General features: G+C 37.6%; 1 protein-coding gene across 1 annotated transcript in view; it reads left to right on the top strand.

Moving 5' to 3' along the window:
- SMC1B (structural maintenance of chromosomes 1B) overlaps window positions 1-25,715 on the top strand; it is a 102,119-nt gene that overhangs the window by 65,541 nt on the left and 10,863 nt on the right. Inside the window, exons 13-19 of the mRNA XM_004453419.3 lie at window positions 1,452-1,589; window positions 1,885-2,001; window positions 3,310-3,416; window positions 17,037-17,178; window positions 18,065-18,210; window positions 19,587-19,740; window positions 24,211-24,309. Coding sequence (XP_004453476.2) covers window positions 1,452-1,589; window positions 1,885-2,001; window positions 3,310-3,416; window positions 17,037-17,178; window positions 18,065-18,210; window positions 19,587-19,740; window positions 24,211-24,309 — 903 coding nt within the window. The remainder of the gene's footprint in view (window positions 1-1,451; window positions 1,590-1,884; window positions 2,002-3,309; window positions 3,417-17,036; window positions 17,179-18,064; window positions 18,211-19,586; window positions 19,741-24,210; window positions 24,310-25,715) is intronic.

The following is a 25,715-nucleotide window of genomic DNA, read 5'->3' as shown; positions in this document are numbered from 1 at the left end:
GAAGTAGTCAAAAGGCAAATTAAAAAAATATTTTAAAATAATGAACTGGAACATACTTCCAACCAATATCTTTGAGACACAGTAAAAACTACATTCAATTTTGTGTGATCTATTTATCTTTTTTAAAAAAAGACCAAAAAAAAGCAGGAAAAAAAAAACTGTATTCAAAGGAAAATGCCTTCATTATTAAAGTAGAGAGATGAAAAATAAGGGAATTAACCTTAAGAAATTAGGACCAACACAAACAACAGACTATAAAAGAGAATTATTTTTAAGCTGAAATTAATTAAATAGAAATAAACTCAAAATAGGAAAGGGACAAAACTCTTTGAAACCCTAATGAAGGAAGGACAGAAGCAACATTATACGTATAGCTTATTGCTGGTTGGGGATATAAGGAAAAGGGTACTCATACATTGTTTATAGAAAAGTGTATTTTTACAGCCTTTTGGGAAAGCATTCTGGGATCAGCTATTTAAAATAAAAACCTTTGACCCAGCACTCACACCCTGGGGGATCTATTACAGTGTAAATCTAAAATTACAAAGCAACTGAAAAGACCAACATATGTAGGTGAATATATATACACATATATATTCCTATATCATTATAAGCACGTGGAGGAAGAATATAGAAGACCATAAACTAGGGAGATAACTTGGTTACATAATAGGATGGGGAGAAGGGATATGAGACAAGCAAAAAAAAACCAGGACAGCACTAAAAGCTAGGAAGCTTGTATTATCATGTCACATTAAGTTGTTTACGTGTGTTGGATAGTAGAACATATACTCCTCCCTCCTCGTTTTTCATATGCCTAAACGGTTTCCTTTTAGGAAGTGTTAGGTTTTTTTGTTTGTTTGTTTGATTTTTAATGATTTATTTTATTTATTTCTCTCTCCTTCCCCCCTGTTTGCCTGATCTCTGTGTCCATTTGCTGTGTGTTCTTCTGTGTCCGCTTGCATTATCTGGCAGCTCTGGGAAACTGCATCTCTTTTTTGTTGCATCATCTTGCTGCATTAGCCACTCCTAAGCGGGCTGTGCTTTTTTCATGCTGGGCGGCTCTCCTTGCGGGGCACACTTCTTGCACATGGGGGCACCCCTCCGTGGGGGCGCCCCTGCATGGCACAGCACTCCTTGCGTGCAGCAGTACTGCACGTGGGCCAACTTACCACACGGGTCAGGAGTTCCTGGAGATCGAACCCTGGACCCTCCATATGGTAGATGGATGCTCTATCAGTTGAGCCACGTCTGCTTCCCAGGAAGTGTTAGTTGTTTGAGGATCCTGTATGGCATCTTGGTTACTCCAGATGGCTATGTACTTTAATGCCCGGAAGGGAAAGTGCAGAAGGGAAAGTGGGGTATGAGTTTGGCTGTATGTAAAATCGGTGAATTAAAATAAAAGTGCCTTTCTTTTGTAAAATGTTCTTATATTTCTGTTTCTTTTTTAGGATTTAATGAAGACACTCCGCAAGGAAACAGATTTGAAACAAATACAGACTCTGGTACAGGGAACTCATACACGACTCAAATATTCACAAAGTGAACTAGAGATGATTAAAAAGAAGCATCTTGCTGCTTTTTACATGGTAATATAAATTTATATTAAATCTGATGGAACTTAGAGCCAGAACATAGAATTTCAGGAATTATATAGCACCATATAATTTTTAGATACTTTACCCCATGATTTAGATTATATTATAGTCCTTTAGTTTTACTTTATTTTTATGGTGTTAATGTTATTATCCAACTGTACCTGAATTTCATCTTATCTTACCAGAGGCCTCTTTTATTCTAAAAGATACCTGCCACATTTTTGGCTTTACCATATAAAACTAAAATAGCCATGTTAAAAAGAACGTTTTTCTCTTTTATAATTAGGAACAATCTCAGCTACAGAGTGAACTGCTAAACATTGAGTCTCAGTGTACCATGCTGAATGAAGGAATCAAAGAACGACAACAAAGAATTGAAGAATTTCAAGAAAAAATAGATAAGGTCATAAATGTTGAATTTATTACTAAATATCTTATAAAATATAATTCTAGGCCAGATTTAGTAGCTTCTTGAATATGTGTTAAAGCGCTTTTATCGTAAGCAAAGTTTAATGGATTTGCCAAGTTAATTTCCTGCATCTTTGAGAGTCATTACTGCCCATCTCAGGAGAAAATGACCAGTGCATAGTTTTTTTTTTAATACTTTTCAACCTTTTTCTTCCAGTTATAAAAATTATATCCTACTCATTCTTTTTCCCATTGCCTTTATGCCAAAAGGGGCAGAACTTTTTCACCAGGCTATCTTCTAAGATTACTTATTCACTCAGTAATTATTTTCTGAATATCTGTTATATACCAGACACTGCATGGCTCTGGGGTAACAAAGATTTAGTCATCTAGCTTCTACTTGTAAAGAGACAGGAACTTTCTGATACAGTTCATTCCACTGTTGCATATTTCTAATTCTTAGAAAATATTTCTTTTACCCATTGTGCTTAGTTTTGCCTTTTAGTATATGATTGGAAACTACATTTATGTTGCTACTTAATTACCTCTTTTCTAGTTTATAGATACCTAATTTCCTTCATCATTTCACATTTATCGTAGGTTTAGGACTAGCTGTGGTAACTGTCCTCTGGAAATGCTATTGTTTGTTAATGCCCAGACGTCAAGATACTGTCTGACCAGTACAAGCTGCATTGGAACTTTGCGTTATTTGGATTGTCTACTTATTTTAATTGTACCTTACTACTTCTGCATCAACCATTTTAGCAGTCATATCATGTTCATATTTCATTTATATTCAACTAAAATCCTAAATGCAGGGTTTTAAAAATACTGAAGTTAAATTTTATTTTGTTGGTTTAGCTCATTCTAGTTTTTCCAAATCGTTTTGACTCTTAATTCTATGATCTTTTCCTCTTGGTTTTATACTGCCTGAGACTCTATCATATCACTCATATATAAAGAATATTTTCTTTATTTTTGTAGAATGTTACATTTTGGTGTAGCTACTAAATGGAATCCTTTCAGTTTTATATTAAATACTTCATAAAGCCAAAATATTTAATAAGGCCAATCATGAGCTTTCCTATTTTGTTTTTATAATAAGAAAATTGAAGATAGATGGGCATAGTTTATAAAGTTAAATGAAGACAAAGCACTGGCTCTTCAGAATGTAGTAGTGCTTGTTGGGGTTCATTTGTGGCCTAATCCAGGAAATTCTTGTGGAAAAACATAGATTTAAGCATTGTCTATACATTTTCTTTAAATTAATTATTAAAACATTTGTTTCATAATAATTTATAAGGTAGAAGATGATATTTTCCAACACTTTTGTGAAGAAATTGGCGTGGAAAATATTCGTGAATTCGAGAACAAACATGTTAAACAGCAGCAGGAAATTGACCAAAAAAGGTATTTTTATTTAAAGATGTTGATAAGCAGCTTACAAATATATAAAAGTAACCATTTTATATTAAAAATATATAAAGGTAACTTATTTCATAGTTGAGAGGAATTATGCCTGAGATAATTATCTTTATTTCAGTTCAACAATAAGTTGTTAGAAAACATTCATCTTCTTATAAAGAGATCTAATTACTTTATTCCATAAATTTTTAAAGAGAGAAAGTGCAAGTATACAGAATAAGAAAAGAGAATGGAGACATAATCACACATTCAATGGTTATTAAAAGTATAATAAGCAGGCACAAAAGGACAAATATTGTATGATCTCACTGAATTGAAATAATTTGAATAAGCAAACTCATAGAGCTAGAATATAGAATATAGATTATCAGGGGATGGGGTGAGGATAGGGAATGGGAAGTTAAGCTTTAAAATGGATGGTGGTTGGGAAGCGGACTTGGCCCAGTGGATAGGGCATCCGTCTACCACATGGAAGGTGCGCGGTTCAAACCCCAGGCCTCCTTGACCCGTGTAGAGCTGATCCATGTGCAGTGCTGATGTGCACAAGGAGAGCCCTGCCATGCAAGGGTGTCCCCGCGTAGGGGAGCCTCATGCACAAAGAGTGTGCCCTGTAAGGAGAGCCTCCCGGTGCGAAAGAAAGTGCAGCCTGCCTAGGAATGGCACCGCACACACAGAGAGTTGACGCAGCAAGATGACACAACAAAAAGAAACACAGATTCCCGGTGCCGCTGACAACAACAGAAGCGGACAAAAAGAAGAACACCCAGCAAATGGGGGGGGGGAATAAATTAAAAAATAAAAATAAAATGGATAGTGGTGGTGGTGGTGCAACATTGTGAATGTAATTAACAGCACTGTTATGTATTTCAACATGATTACGAGGGGGCATTTTAGGTTGTATATATGTTAGGAGAATAAAAATTAAATAAAAAACAACCACAGGATAGTACATCGCAAACAATGAGGTATAAGTTCATAGGCTGTAGTTTATAGGACACTTAAATAATATTCTCTTGTCAGTTGTAACAAAGGCACCACACTAATGCACAGTGTTTAAAATAGGGACAGGTGTATGAGAACTCTGCATTTGCTGCGTGATCTTTCTATAAACCTAAACTTCTCTAATGAAAATAAATAATTTTTTAAAGCCTACTGGAGATTTGTTTGGGATTGTGTTGATTCTATAAATCAGTTTGAAAAAATTTGACATGTTAATGCTGATCCAAGAACATTATATCTATCTCCATTTATTTAGGTCTTTAATTTCTCTCATTAATGTTCTTTAGTTTTCATTTTACAGGTCTTACAGATATTTTGTTAGATTTATTCCTAAGTACTTCATATTTTTATACTATTGTAAATAGAATTGTTTTTTCTTCAATTTCAAATAGTCTGTTGATAACATATTGAAATAAATGTGGTTTTTATAAATCCACCTTGTATCCTGTTACCTTGATAAACTTATTAGTTCTAGCAGCTCTTCTGTAGATTCCTTTGAATTTTCAACATAGATCATCATACTGTAAATGAATAAAAACAGTTTTATTTCTTCATTCCCTATCAGTATACCTTTTATTTCTTTTTCTTGCCTTATTGCACTGTCTAAGACCTCCAGTTAAAAGTTGAATAAAAGTGGTAAAAGCAGACATCCTACCTTGTCTCCAACCTTAGGGGTAAAACATTCAGTCTTTCATGCTTAAGTATGATACTAACCATGATATGTCCTTTATTGAGTTGAGGAAGTTCCTTTCTATTCTTAGTTTGTTGAAATTGTTTATCATGAAAGAGTGTTGAATTTTGTCAAATATTTCTTCTGCATCTGTTGAGATTATGTGTCAAGTTTTTTAGTTTATTAAAGCTGTTATAAAAACTGATTTTAGAATGTTAAACCAAGCCTGATTACCTGGGATGAGCCCCACTTGGTCATGAAGTATTCTTTTAAAATATTGCTGGATTTGATTTGCTAAAATTTTCTTAAGGAATATTGCATCTATGTTCATGAGTGTATTGGTCTGTAGTTTTCTTTTCTTGTAATGTTTTTGTCACATTTTGATATCAGGATAATGTCAACTCCGTAAAATGAGTTGGGAAGTGTTCTCTCCTCTTCTGTTTTTGGAAAGAGTTTATGTAGAATTGATATTATTCCTTCCTTAAATGTTTGCTAGAATTTGGCCATGTAGGAAGATTTAAGAACCAGCTCTTGGTTTCATTTATCTCCTCTAATACTTTCATATTTTAAGTTTTATTGATTTCTGCTCTTGACTTTATTATTACCTTCCTTCTACTTATTTTGGTGTTAATTTACTCTCTGTATTTTTAAAGTAGAACTTAAATTTAGACATTTCTTTTCTAATATAAGTATTTGAGCTATATATTTCCCTCTAAACACCATTCAGGCTGCCTCCCACAGATTTTAACATGTTGTGTTTTCACATCCATTCCATTCAAAATATTTTCTAATATCCCTTGTACTGTTTTTCTGTGACCCTGGTTGTTTAGAAGTGTTATTTAATTTAACAAATATTTGGGTAGGGGTTCACATATTTTTCTGTTACTCGTTTTTAATTTAATTCCATTGTGGTTAAGGAATATAGCTGGCATTATTTCAATTCTTATAAATTGATTGAGGCTGTTTAATAGCATAGAATGGGCTTAGTGAATGCTCCATATGCACTTGAAAAGAATGTGTATTCTTCAGTTTTTGGATGAAGTGTTACATAAATGGCAATGAGATCAGATAAGATGGTAGTGTTAAAATTTCTATGTACTTGCTCATTTCCTGTGTTGTTGTTTTCAGTAATCACTAAGACAGGAATGTTGAAAGTTCTTACAAAAGAAACTGGATTTGTCAGTTTCTCTTTTTAGTTCTGCCACTTTTTGTTTCGTATTTTGAAGCATTATTATTAACACATACTTTTTTAACTTTTCAATATGTATTTAAGTTGTGAAAATAACACATACATACCTAAATTAAGTAGTATATATATGTTAATCCACACAGAAGCATGTACACAATATGTTCACAGGAGCATTGTCCGCAATAGCCTAAAAGTGGAAACAACCCAAATGTCCTCCAATTGATGAAGAGACAAATACAATGCGGTTGATCCACACAGTGGGATACTGTCGGGAAAAAAAGAATAAAGCTCCGATACATGCCAAATTACATACAAACCCTGAGAACACCATGCTAAGTGAAAGAAGCCAACACAAAACATCACGTTCTGTGTGATTCTCCTTACATGAGGTCCGTAGATCAGTCAAATCCATAGAGACAGAAAGCAGGACAGCTGCTTTTGGGGGACAAGGGTGGGGGAATGAGGATTGACTGCCAAAGAGTGCAAGGTTTTCTTAGGTGATGATGAAAATGTTCTAAAATTAGACCATGGCGATGCTTACATAGTGTAGTGGTTTGAAGCTGTATGTACCCCAGCTTCAAATCCATTCCTGTGGGTGTGAACTCATTCTAAGTAGGACCTTTTGAGGTTACTCAGTTAAGATGTGACCCACCTCAGGCAGGAGGTCTTAGTCCTATTACTGGAGTCCTTTATAAGAGAATGAAATTCAGACAGAGAGAAAGCCTCAGGAAGCAAGAAGTTACATTAACAGAACCTGAAAGAGAAGGGGGAGATTGGTAGACATCGACATTCCTTACCATGTGACAGAAAAACCAAGGATCATCAGGGAGAACACTTTGCCTCGATGATGCCTTGATTTGGACATTTTCCTGGCCTCAAAACCATGATTGAGTAAATTCCCAGTTTAACCCAACCCATTTCCTGGTATTTGCTTAAGCAATGTAGGAAACCAAAACACAACTATGTGAATAATACTTAAAAACCACTGAATTGTTCATACTAAAGAGATTAATTTTATGGTATGTGAATTATATCTCAATAAAGCTGTTATAAAAACATGTTTAGTTTAATAACTTATGATGCAAACTACAGCCCAGGTCAAGAAATAGAGACCAGCCTCCTCGACTCGACTCTCAAAACACTCCCATGATCATCCTTCCTAATGCCTTCTTTGCTTTTCATTATAGTTTCATGTAACTATAGTTCATTTTACTGCTGTACAGAAATACTCCATGGTCTGAATATTCCCTAGTCTGTCCGTTCTTCTGATGAGGGGCCTTTGTGTTTGCAGCCATTTGTGCTTTCCAGTGATGACTGCGGCTTTATCTCCCCTCCTTTATACACATCTACAGTGCAATCTCAACACTCCTTCTATCAAGAGATGGGGTCTTTGTCCCTATGCATGGACTTACAACTGGCTCATGACCACTAGAATGTGCTTGAAGTGATGCTGAATGATTTGGGGGGCAGAGTCTGCGAAGGCCGTGCAGCTTCTGCCTTATTTACCAACATACTCGCATGTTGTAAGGAAGCCCAGAACAGCTGAAGAGGCTTCAGTGGCTGACAACCATAGCTGAGGTCACATCCTACAGTTAACTACCAGAAGCTTCTAAATGACTCCAGCCTCCAAAAATTGAGTTACGTCAGCCACCCAACCTTCCCCTTTGAGGCCATGGATGTCGTGGAGCAGACACACACCATCTGGAGCAGAGATGCCCTGTCCTAATTCCTGACCTACAGAATCTGTGAGCATAATAAAATAGGTATTTTGAGCTGCTAAATTTGAGGGGAATTTTTGCACATTAATGGGACTGGGGGTGTTTTCACTGTGGCTACAATAAAGATTTCCTGGAGCATACATACATACAGTCTGTAGGGTAACTATCTGGGGGTGGACTTGCAGGTTACAGGGTCTGCCCATCTCCAACTTCCACATACACTGCCAAACTTTTTCCATGGTGGATGAGCAGCCTTTTTTTTTTTTTTTGGTTACAAATTTTAATTTATTTTAGTTTTTCAGCAGAATACTTTGGTCTTTAAAATATCTTCTACAAAGCAAGAAATCATTCTCATCTTTAGATGGTTACCTTGATTTTGTAGAGAATATATTTCTTTCTCAGGAAAATGTTTTTAATGCCATAGTTTTAGTCTCTAAGAAAGGTTGACTGAAGTTATGATGCTTCCTGGTAATCTGAATGAACATCTCTGACTATAAAAAGGAGTTTGACCTTTAAGATTTGTTTTTTTTTAATTTTTATAATTATTTATTAATTTTTAATTGTAAAATTTACATAATTAACACTAACCATTTTAAGTGGACAATTCTTTGACATTAAGTACATTGACAGTACTGTAACTTTCACCATTTCCAGACCATTCACATCATCCCAATTCAAAACATACTCATTTAGCAATAACTTCTCTATCCCCCCATCCCTAACCCTGGCAACCGCCCCTTCACCTGTCACCATGAATTTGCCCATTCTGGATATTTAACATGAGAAAAATCACACAGTATTTGACCCCATATCTGTCTTTTTTCACTCAACAAGACACCCACAGGAACCACACATATTGCAGCATGTACCAACATCCCATTTCCCTTTGCAACTGAATAATACTCCATTGTATGGACACACCACACTTTTTCCTTTCATTCATCCACAGACAAACACTCTGGCTGCTTCCAACCCCCAGCCATTGTGAATAATGCTGTCATGAACATTGGAGTACAGATATTTCAACAAATTGCTGTTCTCAGTGCTTTTGGTATATATCTAGGATTGGAATTACTAGGTCAGATGGTAATTCTGCTTAACTTTCTGGGGAACCTCCTGTAGCAGTCTGATATGGTTATGAATTCCAAAAATAGATATTGGATTATGTTTGTAATCTGATCTGTACCTGGGCCTGATTGAGTTATGATTAGGGCTTTAATTGGGCCACATCATTAAAGCATTGAGTCCCCACTCCTTGGTGGGTGGGGATTCACAGATAAAAGGCATGGCAAAGGACAGAGTTGTGGGTTTCTGATGTTGGAGTTTGATGCTGAAGACTTAAGCTGGAGCCCCAGGAAGTCAGCACGCAGAGGAAAGAGAAGCCAGCCCCAGGAATGTAGGAACCCAGGAAGCCTGAACCCCTGTGGACATCGGCAGTTTTCTTGCTCCAAATAAACTTTGTTGAGGGAAGTAACTTAGGCTTTACAGCCTGGTATCTGTAAGTTCCTACCCCAAATAAATACCCTTTATAAAAACCAACTGCTTTCTGGTATTTTGCATCAGCACCCCTTTGGCTGACTAATATACCTCCAAACTGTTTTCTGCACCATTTCATGTTCCCAGCAACAGTGTACATAGGTTCCTATTTCTCTGCATTCTCACTAACAACATTATTTTCTGTTTTCCTAATGATAACCATCCTAGTGGGTATTGAAGTGGAATGTCATTGGAGTTTCAGTTTGCATTTCCCTAATGGCTAATGATGTTGAGCATCTTTTCATATATTTATTGACCATTTGAATTTCTTTTTTTGTAGAAATATCTATCCACATCCCTTGCCCATTTTTCAATTGGGTTGTTGGTCTTTTTGTGGTAAAGATATAGATCTTTATATATTCTGGATAATTAAGCCCTTACAAGATAGATGGTTTCCAAATATTTTCCCCATTCTGCACCTTGTCTTTTACTTTCTTGATAACATCTTTAATGCATAAAAGTTTTTAACTTCAATAAAGTCCATTTTATCTATTTTTTCTTTTGTTTATGCTTTTAGTGTAAAATCTAAAAATCCATCACTTACCTCAAGGTCCTGAATATATTTTCTTGTAAGACTTTTATAGTATTAGCTCTTATATTTAGGTTTTTGGCCCATTTGAGTTAATTTTCATATATAGTGAGAGGTAGAGGTCCACATTCATTATTTTGCATGTAGATTTCCAGTTATCCTAACACCTTGTGTTAAAAGGATCATTCTTCAGTGGATGACCTTGGCATCCTTGTAGAAAATCAACTGGCCATAGACATGTGGATTTATCTGTGGATTTTCAATTCTATTCCATTGGTCTATGTATATCACACTGTTATAATTTCGGTTGTTTGTAGTATATTTTGAAGTCAGAAAGTATGAGTCCTTCAACCTTGTTCTTTTTCAAGATTGTGATGACTCTTCAGGGTCACTTGCAATTCCATATGAATTTGAGGATCAGCTTTTCCACTTCTGCAAAAGAAAAAAAAAAGGCTGCTGGAATTTTTATAGAAGATTGCTTTGAATTTATAGATTGCTTTAGGCAGTATTGCTATCCTAACAATATTAAGTCTTCCAATCCCTGAACACAGGATGTCTTTCCATTCATTTAGGTCTACTTTCATTTCTTTTACCAATGTTTTGTTGTTTTCATTGTTTAAGTCTTTTACCACCTTGGTTAAATTTATTCCTAGGATTTTATTCTTTTAGATGCCATTGTAAATAGAATTGTTTTCTTCATTTCTTTTTAAGATTCCTCTTCATTATTGCTGTATAGAAACCCAACTGACTTCTGTATGTTTATCTTGAATCCTGCAACTTTGCCTGATTGATTTAGTTGTTCCAGTAGCTTTCTTATAGATTCTTTGGGGTTTTCTTTATATAGACTCATGTTATCTGTGAATAGGGATAATTTGACTTCTTCCTTTCCAATTTGAATGTTTTTTCTCTCTCTTGCCTGATTGCTTGGATAGAACTTCCAGCACAATGTTGAATAACAGTAGTGATAGTGGGCATCCTTGTTCCTGATTTTAGGGGGAAAGCTTTCAGTCTTTCATCAGTGAGTATGATATTTTCATAATTGCCCTTTATCATATTGAGAAATTTCCCTGCTATTCCTAGTTTTCTGAGTTTTTTATCATGAAAGGATGTTGGATTTTGTGCCTTTTCTGCATCATTTGAAATGGTCATGTGGTTTTTTCTTTCCTTTTATTAATTTGGTGTTTCGTTGATTGATTTTATGTTGAACCATCCTTGCATTCCTGGAATAAATCCCACTTGGTCATGGTGTACAATCCTTTTAATATACTGTTGGATTTGGTTTGCCAGTATTTTTTGAGGATTTTTGCATCTATATTCACAAGGGATATTGGTCTCTAATTTTCTTTTCTTGTGCTATTTTCAGCTGACTTTGGTATCAGGGTCATGCTGGCCTCAGAATGAGTTAAGAAGTGATCTCTCTTATTTTTTGGAAGAGTTTGAGGAGGGTTGGTGTTAAATCTTTATATGTTTGGTAGAATTCAGCAGTTAAACCATCTGGTCCTGGACTTTTCATTGTTGAGAGGTTTTCTTAATTTGTTGGCATATAATTGCTCATGGTACCTCATATAATTCTTTGTATTTCTATGAGGTCAGTAATAATGTCCCCACTTTCGTTTCTGATTTTAGTTATTTGTGTCCCCTCTCTCTTTTTCCTTTTCAGTCTGGCTAAAAGTTTTTTGATTTTATTGATCATCTCAAAAAGAACCCAACTTTTTGTTTTGTTGATTCTCTTCTCTATTTCATTTATTTCTGCTCTGATCTTTACTATTTTATTTCCTCCACTGATTTTTCTGTATCCTATAAGTTTTAGTATATCATGTTTTTGTTTTGTTCATCTCAAAATATTTCCTAATTAACCTTGTGGTCTTTGATCCACTGGTTAATATTGTGTTGTTTAATTTCCACATATTTGTAAATTTTTCAGTTTTCCTTCTGTTATCATTTCTGGCTTCTGTTGTGGTCCAAGAAGATAATTTGTATGATTTCAATATTTCTAAATTTATTAAGATTTTACTGGGAAGTGAGTATGGCTCAACGGATAGAGCTTCCACCTACCATATAGGAGGTCCAGGGTTCGATACCTAGTGCCTCCTGGCCCATGTGGTGAGCTGGCGCACACTGAGTGCTGCCATGCACAAGGAGTGCCACCCCTCACAGGGGTGCCCTCTGCTCAAGGAAGGCCCCCGCGCAAGGAATGCTGTCCTGTGTAGGAGTGTAGCTCGCCCAGGAGTGGTGCCACCCACACAGAAAGTTGATGCAGCAAGATGATGCAACAAAAAGAGACACAGAAAAGAGACAATATAAGACACAATGAGCTAGGGAGCTGAGGTGACGCAAGAGAAGGATCGCCTCTCTCCCACTCCAGAAGGTCCCAGGATAGGTTCCTTGAGCCACCTAATGAGAATACAAAAGACACAGAAGAACACACAGCAAATGAACACAGCAGACAATGAGGGGTGGGGGGTAGGGGCAGGAGAAATAAACAAGTAAAAAAGATAAATTCTTAAAAAAAAAGATTTTATTGTGGCTAACATACGACCTATCCTAGAAAATGTGCCTTGGGCAGTTGCAGAGAATGTGTATTCTGCTATTGTTGGATGAAATATTCTATATATATGTTAGGTCTAATTGCTTAATAGTGTTGTTCAATTCTTCTATTTCCTTATTGATCTTCTGCTGAGATGTTCTATCAATTATTGATGTTGTGTTGAAGACTTCAACCATTACTGTAGAATTATTTATTTCTTCCTTTGATTCTATAAACTTTTTCTTCATTTATTTTGAGGCTCTGTTCTGAAGTGCATATATTCTTATATCTTCTTGCTGAATCAAACTTTTTATAAACATATGATATCCTTCTTTATATCTTGTAATCTTTTTTGACATATACAAGTGCAAATTACAGGATTTTATATTTTTCTATGTAGGATCATTGCCAATGTTCTTAATTTCTTCTGGTTTCTGATAAGAAATCTACTGTTAATATTATCAGAGATCCCTTATATGTAACAAGTTGCTTCCTTCTTGCTGCTTTCAAAATCCTCCACTACTCCCTGCCACCCAGTTGCAGGTTGGGTAATGGTAGCTGCTACACTGAAGGTGAAATTCACTTGTAGTTACCGCAATTTGTGGAATCTTCCTCCAGCTCTTCTTTGGATGCTGCACAGTGTTCCACTAGACTCCAGAGTTCAAAACAGTTGAGTCACAAGATCTTGCCAGTTAAGTAGTTGTTTTGGTAGAAGGACCAATTCCTGGAGCTTCCTACTTTACCATCTTCCCACTGTCTCCTCCTCATTATATCTTTTTGATAAATTAGTCCCTTTATCACTATACAATGCTCCTTATCCCTGGTCATATTCCTTGTTCTGAAGTCTACTGTGACCTGCACTATACTTCATTTCTAATGAATTCTGCCTATCACATTTATTGAGTTTTTCATTAAAAATCCAACTAGAATTTTAACTGAGATTGCATTGGATTTATAGATTTATTTGGGAACAACTGACATCTTCAAATTATTACGTTATCCCATCCAAGAACATAAAATGTCTCTACATTTAGTCTAATCATCTATGTATCTTTCTTTATAATTTTAAAGTTTTTTCCAATAAAGATCTTGTATGTTCTTATTAATTCACAGATATTATTTAAGTTTCTTTTCCTCTTGGGAATAGCATCTATTTTTAAATTTTTCTACTTGGCATCTACTGGTGTAGAGAAATATCAGTTTTTAGGTTGTTCTAACATCTTGGAACATTACTAAACCCTCTTATTACTTCTGGTCACTTACCCACTGTGTTTTCTAGTTATTAAGTTTGAGAGGTCTGTGACCTCTAACTGGAGAGGTAGAGCAGGCAAAGGAATATGCAAGTAAGGTTTTCAAGGGAGAGGTCCGAGCTGGAACTGTAAATTTTGGTATTACTGGCATTCAGATGGTACTTAAAGTCATGTGCCTAGATAAGATCACCAGGGAATGCATATGGATAGAAAAGAGATCCCAGGCGATGTTCAGTAGTTGAAAACCCAGTGAGGGGAGAGGAAAGCCAGCACAGTGCAATGTCCTGGAATCCAGGTGAAGTATTTCATTTATATGTAGTCTGTATGTCTGTCTCCTCCAACAGAAATAAATTCTTCAAGGTTAGTAGTTAAGAGCAGGGATTCTGTTGCCGTTCTGCCCTCGGGCGTCATTCCCAGCTCCATCACTTCCTTTGGTACCTTGGCAAGTACATAATTTTCTGCGCCTTGGCCTCCTCATCTGTTAACTGGGGATAGTAGTAGTACGTACCTCACAGATTCATATAAGGGAGTGAATGTGTGTCAAAGCATCTGTAACACTGGCATATAGTAAACTGTCACTACTTATCACCCTCTCTTTTCATTATTATTTTGTTGTCTTTGCATCTAGCACAGTATATAATGCATTTAGTGCTTTAAAAATGTCTCGAACAAATGATTCTGTTAGTAGGGTGTATGTGCAAGAGAAGGTGAAAATAATGAAACACAGGTAACACTGGAACTCTTGAAGGAATTTATGAAGCTGACAAATAGGAAAGTATATCAGGAGAAGAACCGTGTTCTTAAATTTAGGATGTGGAGTTTGTGTATGAATAACTACTTGAAAAAGAGTGACAAAATAAAAATAACTAATTTATAACCTAAAGAAGAAAGGGGAAAGAACCTGTAGATTATAAGAGCCTAAAGAAGCATATCACACAAATACAATGTGATCCTGTTTCAAGTAAACCAATTATTTCTTTAAAAAACATTAAGGAGCGGAAAAGGAAAGTAAAGGCACCAGGCGCCAGACTTCTGCTGGGTTGGGGTTGCTGAGGTAGCGGTCACACCAAGAGGAGGCCTTTGCTGCAGTTCTGGATCAGGGATGTCAAAGAACACAGTGTCGTCAGCCAGGCTCCAGGTGGTGGGCAAGGATGAGTGGGAAAACAAGTTCATGGACTGAGCAACATAGAGAGAGGACAGCTAGGCCGGGTTGACGAGGGTGAGACAGAGTCCTCCTGCCTGGGGCAAGGAAACATGACAGCTGCTCTACCAGCAGCTCTGAAAAATCCCCCTATCAATACCAAGAGGCAGGGGAGGGCAGCATTGTCTTGAAGGTGCTCATCTCTTTTAGAAAGCTAATGATATTGAAAAGGCATTTCAATCTCTGGACAAGAATGGTGTGGATTATGAAGACTTTGCGGTCCCCTCTGACAGTGATAATGCTTTGTTATTGCAATGGCATGTAAAAGCACTTGCAGCTGAAGGAGTAGGGTCCATTGTTCAAGTTCTGACTGCAAAGAAACGTGTTTAGTCAGCAGGAACTGGGTATCTGCGGTGGATGTGGGAGTTGCTGGTACAAGGACCAAAACAACCAAATGCCTCTGCTGCCCTTTGGGTAGCATCTGTTTCTCTCAGCTTTGCCTTGCTTCCTCTTTCATATCTTTAAAGAAGAAAATTACTTATCAGTTTTCCTTTAATGAAAATTGGAGTAATATAGAGGATATTTTGTTTCAGCAGGAATGTTTCATGCTCTCAAAAACTATTTCAGAGATGTGTATACCAGTCTATATATAGTATAATTTACATTCGAGTTTGTGAGATTTTTTAACCCCTATTGGCTGGTTTGGGGTTTTTTTTTTGTTTGTTTCATTTTTGACTAATACTAAGGGATGTCAGAATTTGAGACCAGTTTCTAACTCATTGCTAGTCAAGCAGTGATCATTACTAAAAATATGTTTGAGAGATTGACAGCTATTAACATTTGAAAATTGGACCATACATCCCCTATGTAAGCAAATGTGTTTCTGGAGCATGTGTTGGTGAATACCACTACCAAGTTCCAGCTGACCTCCAGATTATCTGTGCTGTGAGTTTTTAAGTAGCTTTCTTTCTCTCAGCAGCCAATAATCTTGGCTTCTCAATTTCTGTGTGGTTACCTAGGGTCCAGGGCACGGAGTCTTGCTGTATACAAGTATATAAAATAACAGAAGCTATTTGGCATGAGCATAAAACTTTTGTCCCAATAATATGGCCCTAGTTGGGGGAAGCTATAAATCAGAAATGATGCAGAAACTGATATAGTTCAAATTCTGGGCAGTCTCTGAATGAAATGCTATTTTCTTTAGAAATATAGATGCTGCCTTAGACATTATGAGGTGTACAATTACTATTTAATATGCCATAGAAATGTCTTGAGTGTTCTTGAGGGTAATTGGGATCTCAAAAGATTTGATTCAGATCTAAACCAGTATATATTCTATGTTTTACCTCAGTGGTTGTTTTTGTTTTAATAAAAGAAAGTGCCACACAGCAAAGTGTTTACTTCCTTGGACAAACCAAATCAGTTCTGAAGAAAATGATGCTTTTAAAAAGCAATTCGATAGCTCCAAAACAAATCACATGGATTCATATGACCAGAGGGAAATCTGCCTGTGGTTACTATTTACACTGGATACCAGTTTCATAATCATTGGCTTACGTGAAAACTGATGCAGAAATTCTATAAATTCTGCTGTTTTTGATATCTGCTTTTTTTCATTTTATTTTGTAAAAAAAAGTTCAAAAAATAAAATTTCAGTGTAGATATTTACAAAAAATTAATGAAACTATTAAACTTGGCAATAACTGTCAGTTTGATATTAAGTAATTGTCAATTTTTTAGCTACAGTAGTTTATGGTTATGTTTTAAAAGTAAATGCTTTAAAGACATATTGCAAAAGAAAATATTTACAGGTGAAACTATATGATGTCTGGAATTTGCTTCAAACTAATCTGGTGGTGGGGAGGGGCATTGAATGGGTCATAGATGAAACAAGGTTACAATCACTAAAATTGAGTGATAACTTCGTGGGAGTTTATTATATATTTTCAAACATAGAAAGTATGTGTTTGAAATTTTTCACAATAAAAAGCTTTTAAAAAAAGAATTAGACTCTGCCACTTGTAATGCTTGACTTTATTATACTAGACTAGAATTTGAGAAACAAAAAACTCGGCTTAATATTCAACTTGAATATAGTCGCAATCAGCTGAAGAAGAAACGGAGTAAGATCAACACATTAAAAGAAACTATCCAGAAAGGTACAGAAGACATTGATAACCTAAAGAAGGTAATTAATAATGGTTGTGGAAATTTCTCTGTATTGAAATTGTGACTTCCTTCATTGAATAAACATTTTTTTGAGCTTCTGGAGTGTCCTAATTATGATAGAAGGGGTGGGGGACAGATTTGAGAAATATTTGAAGTAGAAGCAACAGAGCTTGATGATTGGTTAGGTGTGGAAGGGAGGTAGGGCCACGGGGAATGCACAGAGGACTCCTAGATTCTAACTTGGGTGCTTGGTAGATAAGGATGTCAGCAAGAAAAGAAAAATGGGAAGAGGAGTTTAAGGAGAGAAAAGCCTGGGCCAGTGGAGCTCGCGTTACCTATGTAACACGTAGATATCAATTATAGGCAGGTAGTTATAGAGTGAATAGGTAAATGGAGTCAGGCTGGAGATACAGACTTGGGAATTCCTGGTTTATGGGTGGAAGTTGAAACCATATGAGAACAGTTGAGATCACCCAGGGAAAGAGGTAAGCAATGAAAAGCAATGGAGCCAGGATGGAATTCTGGAAGGAGTGGTCTTGAGCCAGATGGGCTGGTATCAGAAAAAGCTCAGAGTTCAAGGGAGGAGGAGGCAATGAAGGATGTAAAAAGGGTTAAGTCTGGAAAATACTTGTTTAAAATTGCCAGTTAAGAGGCCATAGTAGCAAGAACACTTTCTTTAGAAAATGGGAACAGAAGTCAGATGGCAGCTGAAATATGACTCCAAAGTGATGAATGAGGGCAGCTAGCAGTTATCAATGTTTTAAGAAGTGTAAAATGTGAGGGTAACACACTGTATAATAGAGGTTCAGACCACACACAGAATAAGAATGTTAATTTTGGAATGACTGGTTCCGTTGTACTGATAATAAGATGATAAACTTACAATGCAAATAATCTTCATTCAGGCTGAAGAAAATTGTTTGCAAGTTGTGGATGAACTCATGGCTAAACAGCAGCAATTTAAGGACATATTTGTCACTCAGAATTCTAACCTTGAGAAGGTCCAAAGTCAAGTTGAAGAAGAACGGAAGAAGTTTTTGGCTGTTGATAGGTAATACATAAAGTTCATTAGTTTGAAGAACATAACCTTAGTTTTAAAGATGTTTAACTGTGAATTTGAAAGTTACGATAGGAAGTTTCATTGTCTGATTATGTATCCTTTGTTGCCTTGGGTCCCACATACACCTTTCAAACATTCTAATTTGGAGGAAAATCAATAGAAGTAGTTAGTTGTTTACAGTACATAGATTTTTTGGTGGATGAAAACATGGACCTGTATAAAGAGTCCCTCACTCTAAATCCCCCTTGACATTGTTTTTTTCTATTGTACAGAGACCCCCTCTAGTCTGTCTGTGCCACATAGCACAGTGAATGAGGGTAGAATCTGGAGTCAAAATGTCTAGTTTCACATCCTAGCTCTGCTACTTACATGCTATGCCCTAATTTCCTCAGTAAAATGGGAATAATAATAGTGCCTGCCCCAAAGAATAGATGTAAGGATTAAATGAGTAAAAGTTCACATTGCACTCAAACTGTGCCTGACATATAATAAGCGTGTGTATGTGTTGGCTGTGATGATGATTTCACCTACAACAATGAACTCAGTCAGCTGGCTGACTACACCAAAATAACATATGCTTTCCTCGCTAATTGACATGGCCATAAGCGAGCCATGAAATAAACTTTGTTTTTGCTCAATACCTTGGCATTTCACAATTTTCCTCATCAGAGACATGTTTCAAAATATAACCAGAAAGTTCTTTGTCTAAGATTTTAGGGTGGAATTAAAGTGTTATCCTTGATTTATTTTTGCTCATGTTTAGTTTAAACAAAACCGTTTCTTTATGTCTGTTCATGCTCTTGAAAACCACGTAGTTCTTATTTTCTTTTTCTTTTATTGGTATGTTCTTGTTCTAGATCCTTCTTGAAAATCCCAAATCATTTCAATTGGTAAACCCCCCCACCCTTCATTTTAAGACAGCAGGCATTACATTAATGGGGGTGGAGGGGTAAAGAAATTGCAGCTGGTTAGGTGTGTAATCACGTGGTAAAATGTTTCTCTTACTAAGAGAATATTTGTTGGAGGTTCTAAAATGTAGAGCTTATATTTGAGGGAGAAATGCAACTTGAAGCATTGTATGGACTTTAAAAATAAAGTAGCTAGAACAGGACTGTACCTTTCCTAGCCCTGGTTCAAGCAGTCTTGTTTATTATTGAAAAAGTGCTCTCACAAATTAGCTAATTATATCCATGGCCTTTCTCAAGAGTGTTAAATTTTAAATTACATACATCGAGCTTACTCTAGAAATACTCACTGGAGAAAGAGCTTTTTATTTTTTCAAGTAGTTTGTAACACATACATTTTTCTTCCTTCCTGCAACTTTACATAATGAGTGAAATATAATTTTTCATATCTGTGTGTTACAGGGATGTGGGGAAATTGCAAAAAGAAGTTCTAATCATTCAAACTTCTCTGGAACAAAAACGATTGGAAAAGCATAATATGCTGCTTGATTGCAAAGTTCAAGACATTGAAATAATTCTTTTGTTGGGGTCATTGGATGACATCATTGAGGTGGAGGTATTCTAGCAAATGATTTAAACACGAGCAGTAGTGTGAACTTAATGTAATGCCCTTTGAATGTTGAGTGAAATCTCAGCTCTACAGATTCTCTTCCTTTTGTTCTGTAGCCTTTTTAGGCTGGAGGGGTGTGTGTATTTGTGTGTGTGTGTAAGACATCTTCAAGAAGGGAAAAAGGGCAGAATGATTGTCATTCCAGAGACCAGGACATTCCATGAAATTCTTTCTTTCTCTTGTTAATTCCTGTCCTTTTAGCGCCACAGGATGGACCAGAGTATCTAGCCTATATGTTAGATACCCAGGAGAACTCAGGAAGTGAAAGCTTTGGAGCTATGGCTCTTCTGGGGGGTTCTCTTAGCCACAGTGAACCATGGGTGGCTCAAAAGTGGCCTGCTGGCAAGAGAGGTTGCCTTGCACCCTTTAACATTGCACATGAAGTGTGGAGGGGTCTTGCTTTACACCTTCACCAGCAACTTGAAGTGGCTCTCAGAAGAAACATGCCACTGCATCTTTCCAGGTGGTAGGAGTGCAGGGGAGGCAAGAACAGACACCCAAGAAATCACAAGAGAAAACCAAGATCCACTAATGGTAGACATTTCTGTTTCTTTTTTTCTTCCTTTTTCATGTTTGTGTTACCCTAGACTTTTTAGATTGGTTAGAAGTATAAGCCCTTAGTTCTGTCCTTCGTGATGGAAAAGATATGACCTAAGAGTTCAAAAAGAATATCCTCCTGTTGGCTAATGCAGGGGATGATGAAAATAGCTCTTGGCTTTGCTTCTCAAATCATCTGTGTGTTCTTACTGAGAACCTCAGTGAGTCTCTTTTCAGGGCTTCCATGCCCCTCCTCCCCTTGAAGGCACTCGGACACCCCTTCATCTCCACCAGCTTTCCACCCAGCAGAGGCCTTAGGTCCTTTGGATTCTTCAGAATGAAGCATCTATAAAACAAGCCTTTCCCTTGCTAATATTTGCTACTTATAGCATAATTCTTATCTGTTTTTAAGCTCAAAAAGTCTTTTTCCATTGAGCTGAGATAACACTCTAACAGGAGGTAAGGGAAAGAGTGCTTTCCTGGCCACAAGTGATGTAAACAACTCAGAAGGCTTTCAGGAAATGAAAAAGTGGGGGTTAAAGGTGTAGGGATGGAATGGAGATTGTCTCGTGCATGACTAACTCCGGGAACTTTAATACCATGAGGCTCTCTTGCTCAGTTTAGATTGGCTTTGTTCTCAGATTCCCCTTCTCCATGAAGCTGTGACTGTGATCTCCACTTTGACCATAGAAGAGAACTCTCCCCGGTGCCTCTCAGAAAAATCCTAGGGAAAGACTCTGATGGGCTCATCTGGGTCATGTGCCCACTCTGGTGGGTGTGGAGAAAAGAGAGGAGGGGCCTGTTCAGCAGAAGTGGGTGGGAGAACCAAAATAATACTATAATATAGAAAGAAATAGGAAGTCTGTTTAAAAGGCAAGGCAATTTAGAAGAGTTTTGTTATAGTGTGAGGTGGGGACGGAAGTAGTTTTAACAACTGACATCTAATGAATGTTGTGGGTAAAGCATTCATGTACTGCTTTGTCCCATTTTTCTCTCAGTTAGTGAACCTTCAAAATTATGCTTCACCATGAATGTGAAATTATGTACTTCTTTATTAGCATGACTATCACATTCACTTTCACATTCATGCAGGTATTAATGTTGCAGCAAAGCCAGGAGTTCTGAACAACAGAGAAACCCAAAACAACACTTGGAGATGTGGAGGAGCAGATTTATTGTGCGCAGGCTCAGAGGAGAGTCATTCTCCAAAATCTGAGCCCTGTTTTTCAGTTTTCATAGGTTTATATAGGATTTTATGTGGGATCAGCATGACTTTTGCCCATTGGCTAACGCATTGCTAGGTGAAATTTTGTAAGCGGGGTTACAGAAGCAGAATGCAGGTGCAAGGCCATGTTTTTGCAGGCTGATTTACAGAAGCGGGGACAGGAATGGCCCGTTAGATATTTTTCTGCAAAGTTATGCTTTTATTTCTCAACCTTAAGACCTCAGACTGGGTTAATATTGAATCATTATCTAAAAAGAAGAGGTTATGCTCCAATTGGTGCTGGCCCTGTCTCACTGTAATATTGGGCTCACTTCTTAAAGCATGATGCTTCTTAAGAGAGGAGGGTACAGGATGGGGAAGAAAGCCCAGACCCTGTCATGTTGAGAAGGGCAGGTTTGGGAACTCTGATATTCTCTTCAAATAGTTGAAGGATCACAGTTGGACTCTCTGAGCCCAGGGGGAATATTAGGTTTGGTGGGTGGAGGCAACAGTCTGATCTCTTCAGCTAGGAAACAGCTTTCTACTAGGAAGAGGGAGTGCCTCTAATTGGAATTTTGGAGGCACATCTCATAGTAGCCCTGTAATGGTGATGCCAAACAAGATATTCCATAAAGCCCGAAGTAGAAAAGGCATCAGATATAATGGGTCTTTCTCCAGAAGACTAAAACTGAGTGCAGGTAATTGTCTCACCAAAGTTGCGACGTAGGACCTGAGAGAAGTTTTCCTTCTGTTGGAGGTTCACGCAGAGGGTAGGTTAGCTATATCTGCCAGGGTTTTTGTGGAAGAAGCTCATACTGTGGGGAAGACCTACTAGATCACTGGCACCCAAATCTTAATGTGCACAGGAAGCTCCGGGGATCTTGTCACCTAAGAATCTGCATTTCTCACAGCTCCCAGGTGAGGCCCCGTTGCTGGCCCACTGACCACACTCACTTCCTATGAGCAAGACACCAGGTAGCTCACAGGAAATATAACACAAACCATCGGGTCAACTCTCAGAACCCAAAATTGTGAGATTCAGTGCTTCAATATTACATTTTATATTCAAATTTAACTTCTACGTCACTTTGTTTTAAGATATATATTATGTAAAGTATGAACTTAATTCCAGAATAGATTCATTGAAAGTTTGTTTCAGCTGAGAATATCTAGGAAGGAGAGCATGGCAAAGGTATTATTGTTGTTGTTGTTGTTGTTATTCTCAATCTGTGAGTCTTGGTTCTTTTAGTTCTTTTTCTGTTTGTCTTTTCCTTCTTAGTTGTCTTTGTTGTTTTTTGTTGTTGTTGAGGAAGTAAAGCGTTTTAATTGTAAAATATTTCCTCTTTTGGTTCTTGATATCAGCTTACACCAAAGACCAGCCTACAGCTGACTGAAAAATGAGTGCTCATGTGTTCTTTCCTTCTTTCCTTTTCCTTGCTTAGTTCAGAGAGTAAAGCATGCTGAAATTGCAATATATATGGTCAGTCATTGCACTAGGCACTGAGAATACAGCAATGAATACAACCATCAAAAAGCCCTTCCTTTGATTCTAGTGGGGATAAAATATTTGTTAGGTAGTAGTATTAGTCAGCCAGAGGTGCTGATGCAAAAAACCAGAAATAGGTTGGTTTTTATAAAGGGTATATATTTGGGGTAGAAGCTTACAGTTACTAGATCATAAAATGTAAGTTACTTCACTCACCAAGGTCTGTTGCCATGTGTTGGAGCAAGATGACTGCCGAAATCTGCAAGGATTCAGGCTTCCTCTTCCTCTTATGGCTCCATGGTCCAGCTTCTTCCAGTATCAGCTATAGGCTGGGATAAGTCTCTTCTCTCTCCTGGGGCTCATTCCTTTCTGGGCTCAGCTGCTCTGGTCTCTCCACAAGGTCAGCTGTAGACTATCAGGCTAATGGCTCATGGCTCATCTCTCTTCCCCGGGCCTCTACCATGTCTATGGAGCCGTCTCTATTCATCTGTGTTCTTCTCCTCGTGTCTACAACTGGGGACTCCAGCTCAAAACCTCCAACTAATTCATCTGCCTTGTTATTTTCTCTGTGAGTCCCCGCCCACTCAATGTCCTACTGCCATGCCTCAGTCAAAGCCTTAATCATGTTAATCAAGTAAGAGTGAAACCTCTGAATCCAATACAATCTAATGTACCCAGAGGAAAATACAAATTTATAAACTTAATCCAATATCTATTTTTGGAATTCATAAATAATACCAAACTGCTACAGTAGTGATTCTTGCTAAAAAAAAAAAAAGGTCCAGCAGGGAAGAAAATGGAGCATGGTAGTGGAGGAGTTTGCAATCAAAGATGGACAGACCAAGGATGGCCTCAGAGAAGGTGACCAGGGAGTAGAGGAGGCAAGAGGTGACTCGATTCAGGCACCAAGCAGAAGGTTGTGCAGGCAGAAGCATAGTGGCTGCCCTGAGGTGGACATGAGTCACTGTTTTCAAGGAGGCTGGTGTGGCTGCAGCAGTAAGCACAGGGAGACAGGCACAAAATGAAATTAGAGGGTGACTAGACCAGACCACCAGAGCCTCACAGGCATTGGTAACAATTTTAGTTTTTAACCTGGGTGAGGTGGCAAGCAACGGCAGGGCTTGGGGCAGAAGGGGTAGTAGGGATCACTGTTAGAGATAACAAGAAGAGGGCTTCATGTATTTTTCAGTTGGGAACTGAAGTAGAAAGTACCCAGGCAACAGTTGAAATGTATGAAAAAGAAGAAACCATTGAAGTTGACTACAGCTCTCTAAGAGAGGATTTGAAGGTAATTGAAAGATTTCCATTGTTTTATAACTCACTCGTAGTAATGAATATTTAAATACTACCAATTGACTTTTAGACAAAATAGTAAGTTTTTAAAAAAAAACAATTTCTTAGTTAATAGTTTTTAAATATAAATAGCTTACTTTTTCTTTAACGTTTAGTTCAGCATTTCTCACCATGTGGTCTGCAGAATACTAGTTCCTTGAAATGTCTTACCAAAAAAGAAATGTTTCTGCGATCAATTTAATTTCAAAAGTTATATTCTCTTCTTAGAAATTCAAAAAGGCTTTGCAAAGTCCTGCAGTAAACAACAGTGGTCCCATGTGCCAGCATTCTGACCTGCCCCATCAATCTCCCAGGACGATGGCCATAGTAGGCACAGGCTCTTTCCCCAGAATACCTCAGGCCCTTCGCAACTGTCAAGGACTGGGCTTCACGGTCACTTAAACAGCTCTGGCTCTGTTTCACAATAATTCCTGTGGCCATACATTCCTTTGTGTGTGTTTTTTATTTTTTATTTTTTTTTAAGATTCATTTTTTATTTCTCTCCTTTCTCCTGCCCTGTTCCCCCCAGTTGTCTGCTCTCTGTGTCCGTTCGCTGTGTGTTCTTCTGTGTCTGCTTGTATTCTTGTCAGTGGCACCGGAAATCTGTGTCTCTTTTTGTTGTGTCATCTTGCTGCGTCAGCTCTCCGTGTGTGTGGCACCACTCCTGGGCAGGCTGCACTTTTTTTGCACTGGGTAGGTCTCCTTACAGGGCGTATTCCTTGTGCATGGGGCTCCCCTACACGGGGGACACCCCTGCACGGCACTCCTTGCGTGCATCAACACTGCATGTGGGCCAGCTCACCACATGTGTCAGGAAGCCCTGGGTTTGAACCCTGGACCTCCCATGTGGTAGGCAAACACCCTATCTGTTGGGCCAAATCTGCTTCCCCTTTGGGTTTTGACATCATCCTGAGGCTGCTTCTGTCATAAGGGCAAAATAGCAGTTGCCATTCTTGACTTTCTAGTCACAACCATAATCCTCAATGGAAAAAAAAGGCTGCCTTTTGCAGAGGTGCTGTTTTTAAGATAAGAGAAAGGTTTTTCCCATAAAGCCCCAGCAATTGTCCCCTCATCATGGTGGCCTGCATTGGGTCATATGTTCATTCCTGCTCCAGTCTCTGGGAGAGGTGGACATGGGCTTAGCCTTAGACCAAGCAGGCTCACCTCGTCAGGTACTTGAAGTGCTTGAGGGAGAAATGAATCTACCTGGTTAAAAACATGGGCTCTGTTAGGAAGGAAGGAATGGAGAATGAATGCTAAGTACAATATCTACCACATGTTTTTTGTGGGTTTTTTTTCCAGTTGTTTCTTTTAACTTTATTTTCAAAGAAGTTTAAATTGACAGAAAAGTTACATTGAAAA

This window comes from Dasypus novemcinctus, chromosome 12 (assembly GCF_030445035.2).
Source record: "Dasypus novemcinctus isolate mDasNov1 chromosome 12, mDasNov1.1.hap2, whole genome shotgun sequence".
Classification (NCBI taxonomy): domain Eukaryota; kingdom Metazoa; phylum Chordata; class Mammalia; order Cingulata; family Dasypodidae; genus Dasypus; species Dasypus novemcinctus.
Note: the sequence above shows the minus strand (reverse complement) of the source record. Positions and strands in the feature narration are given on the sequence as shown.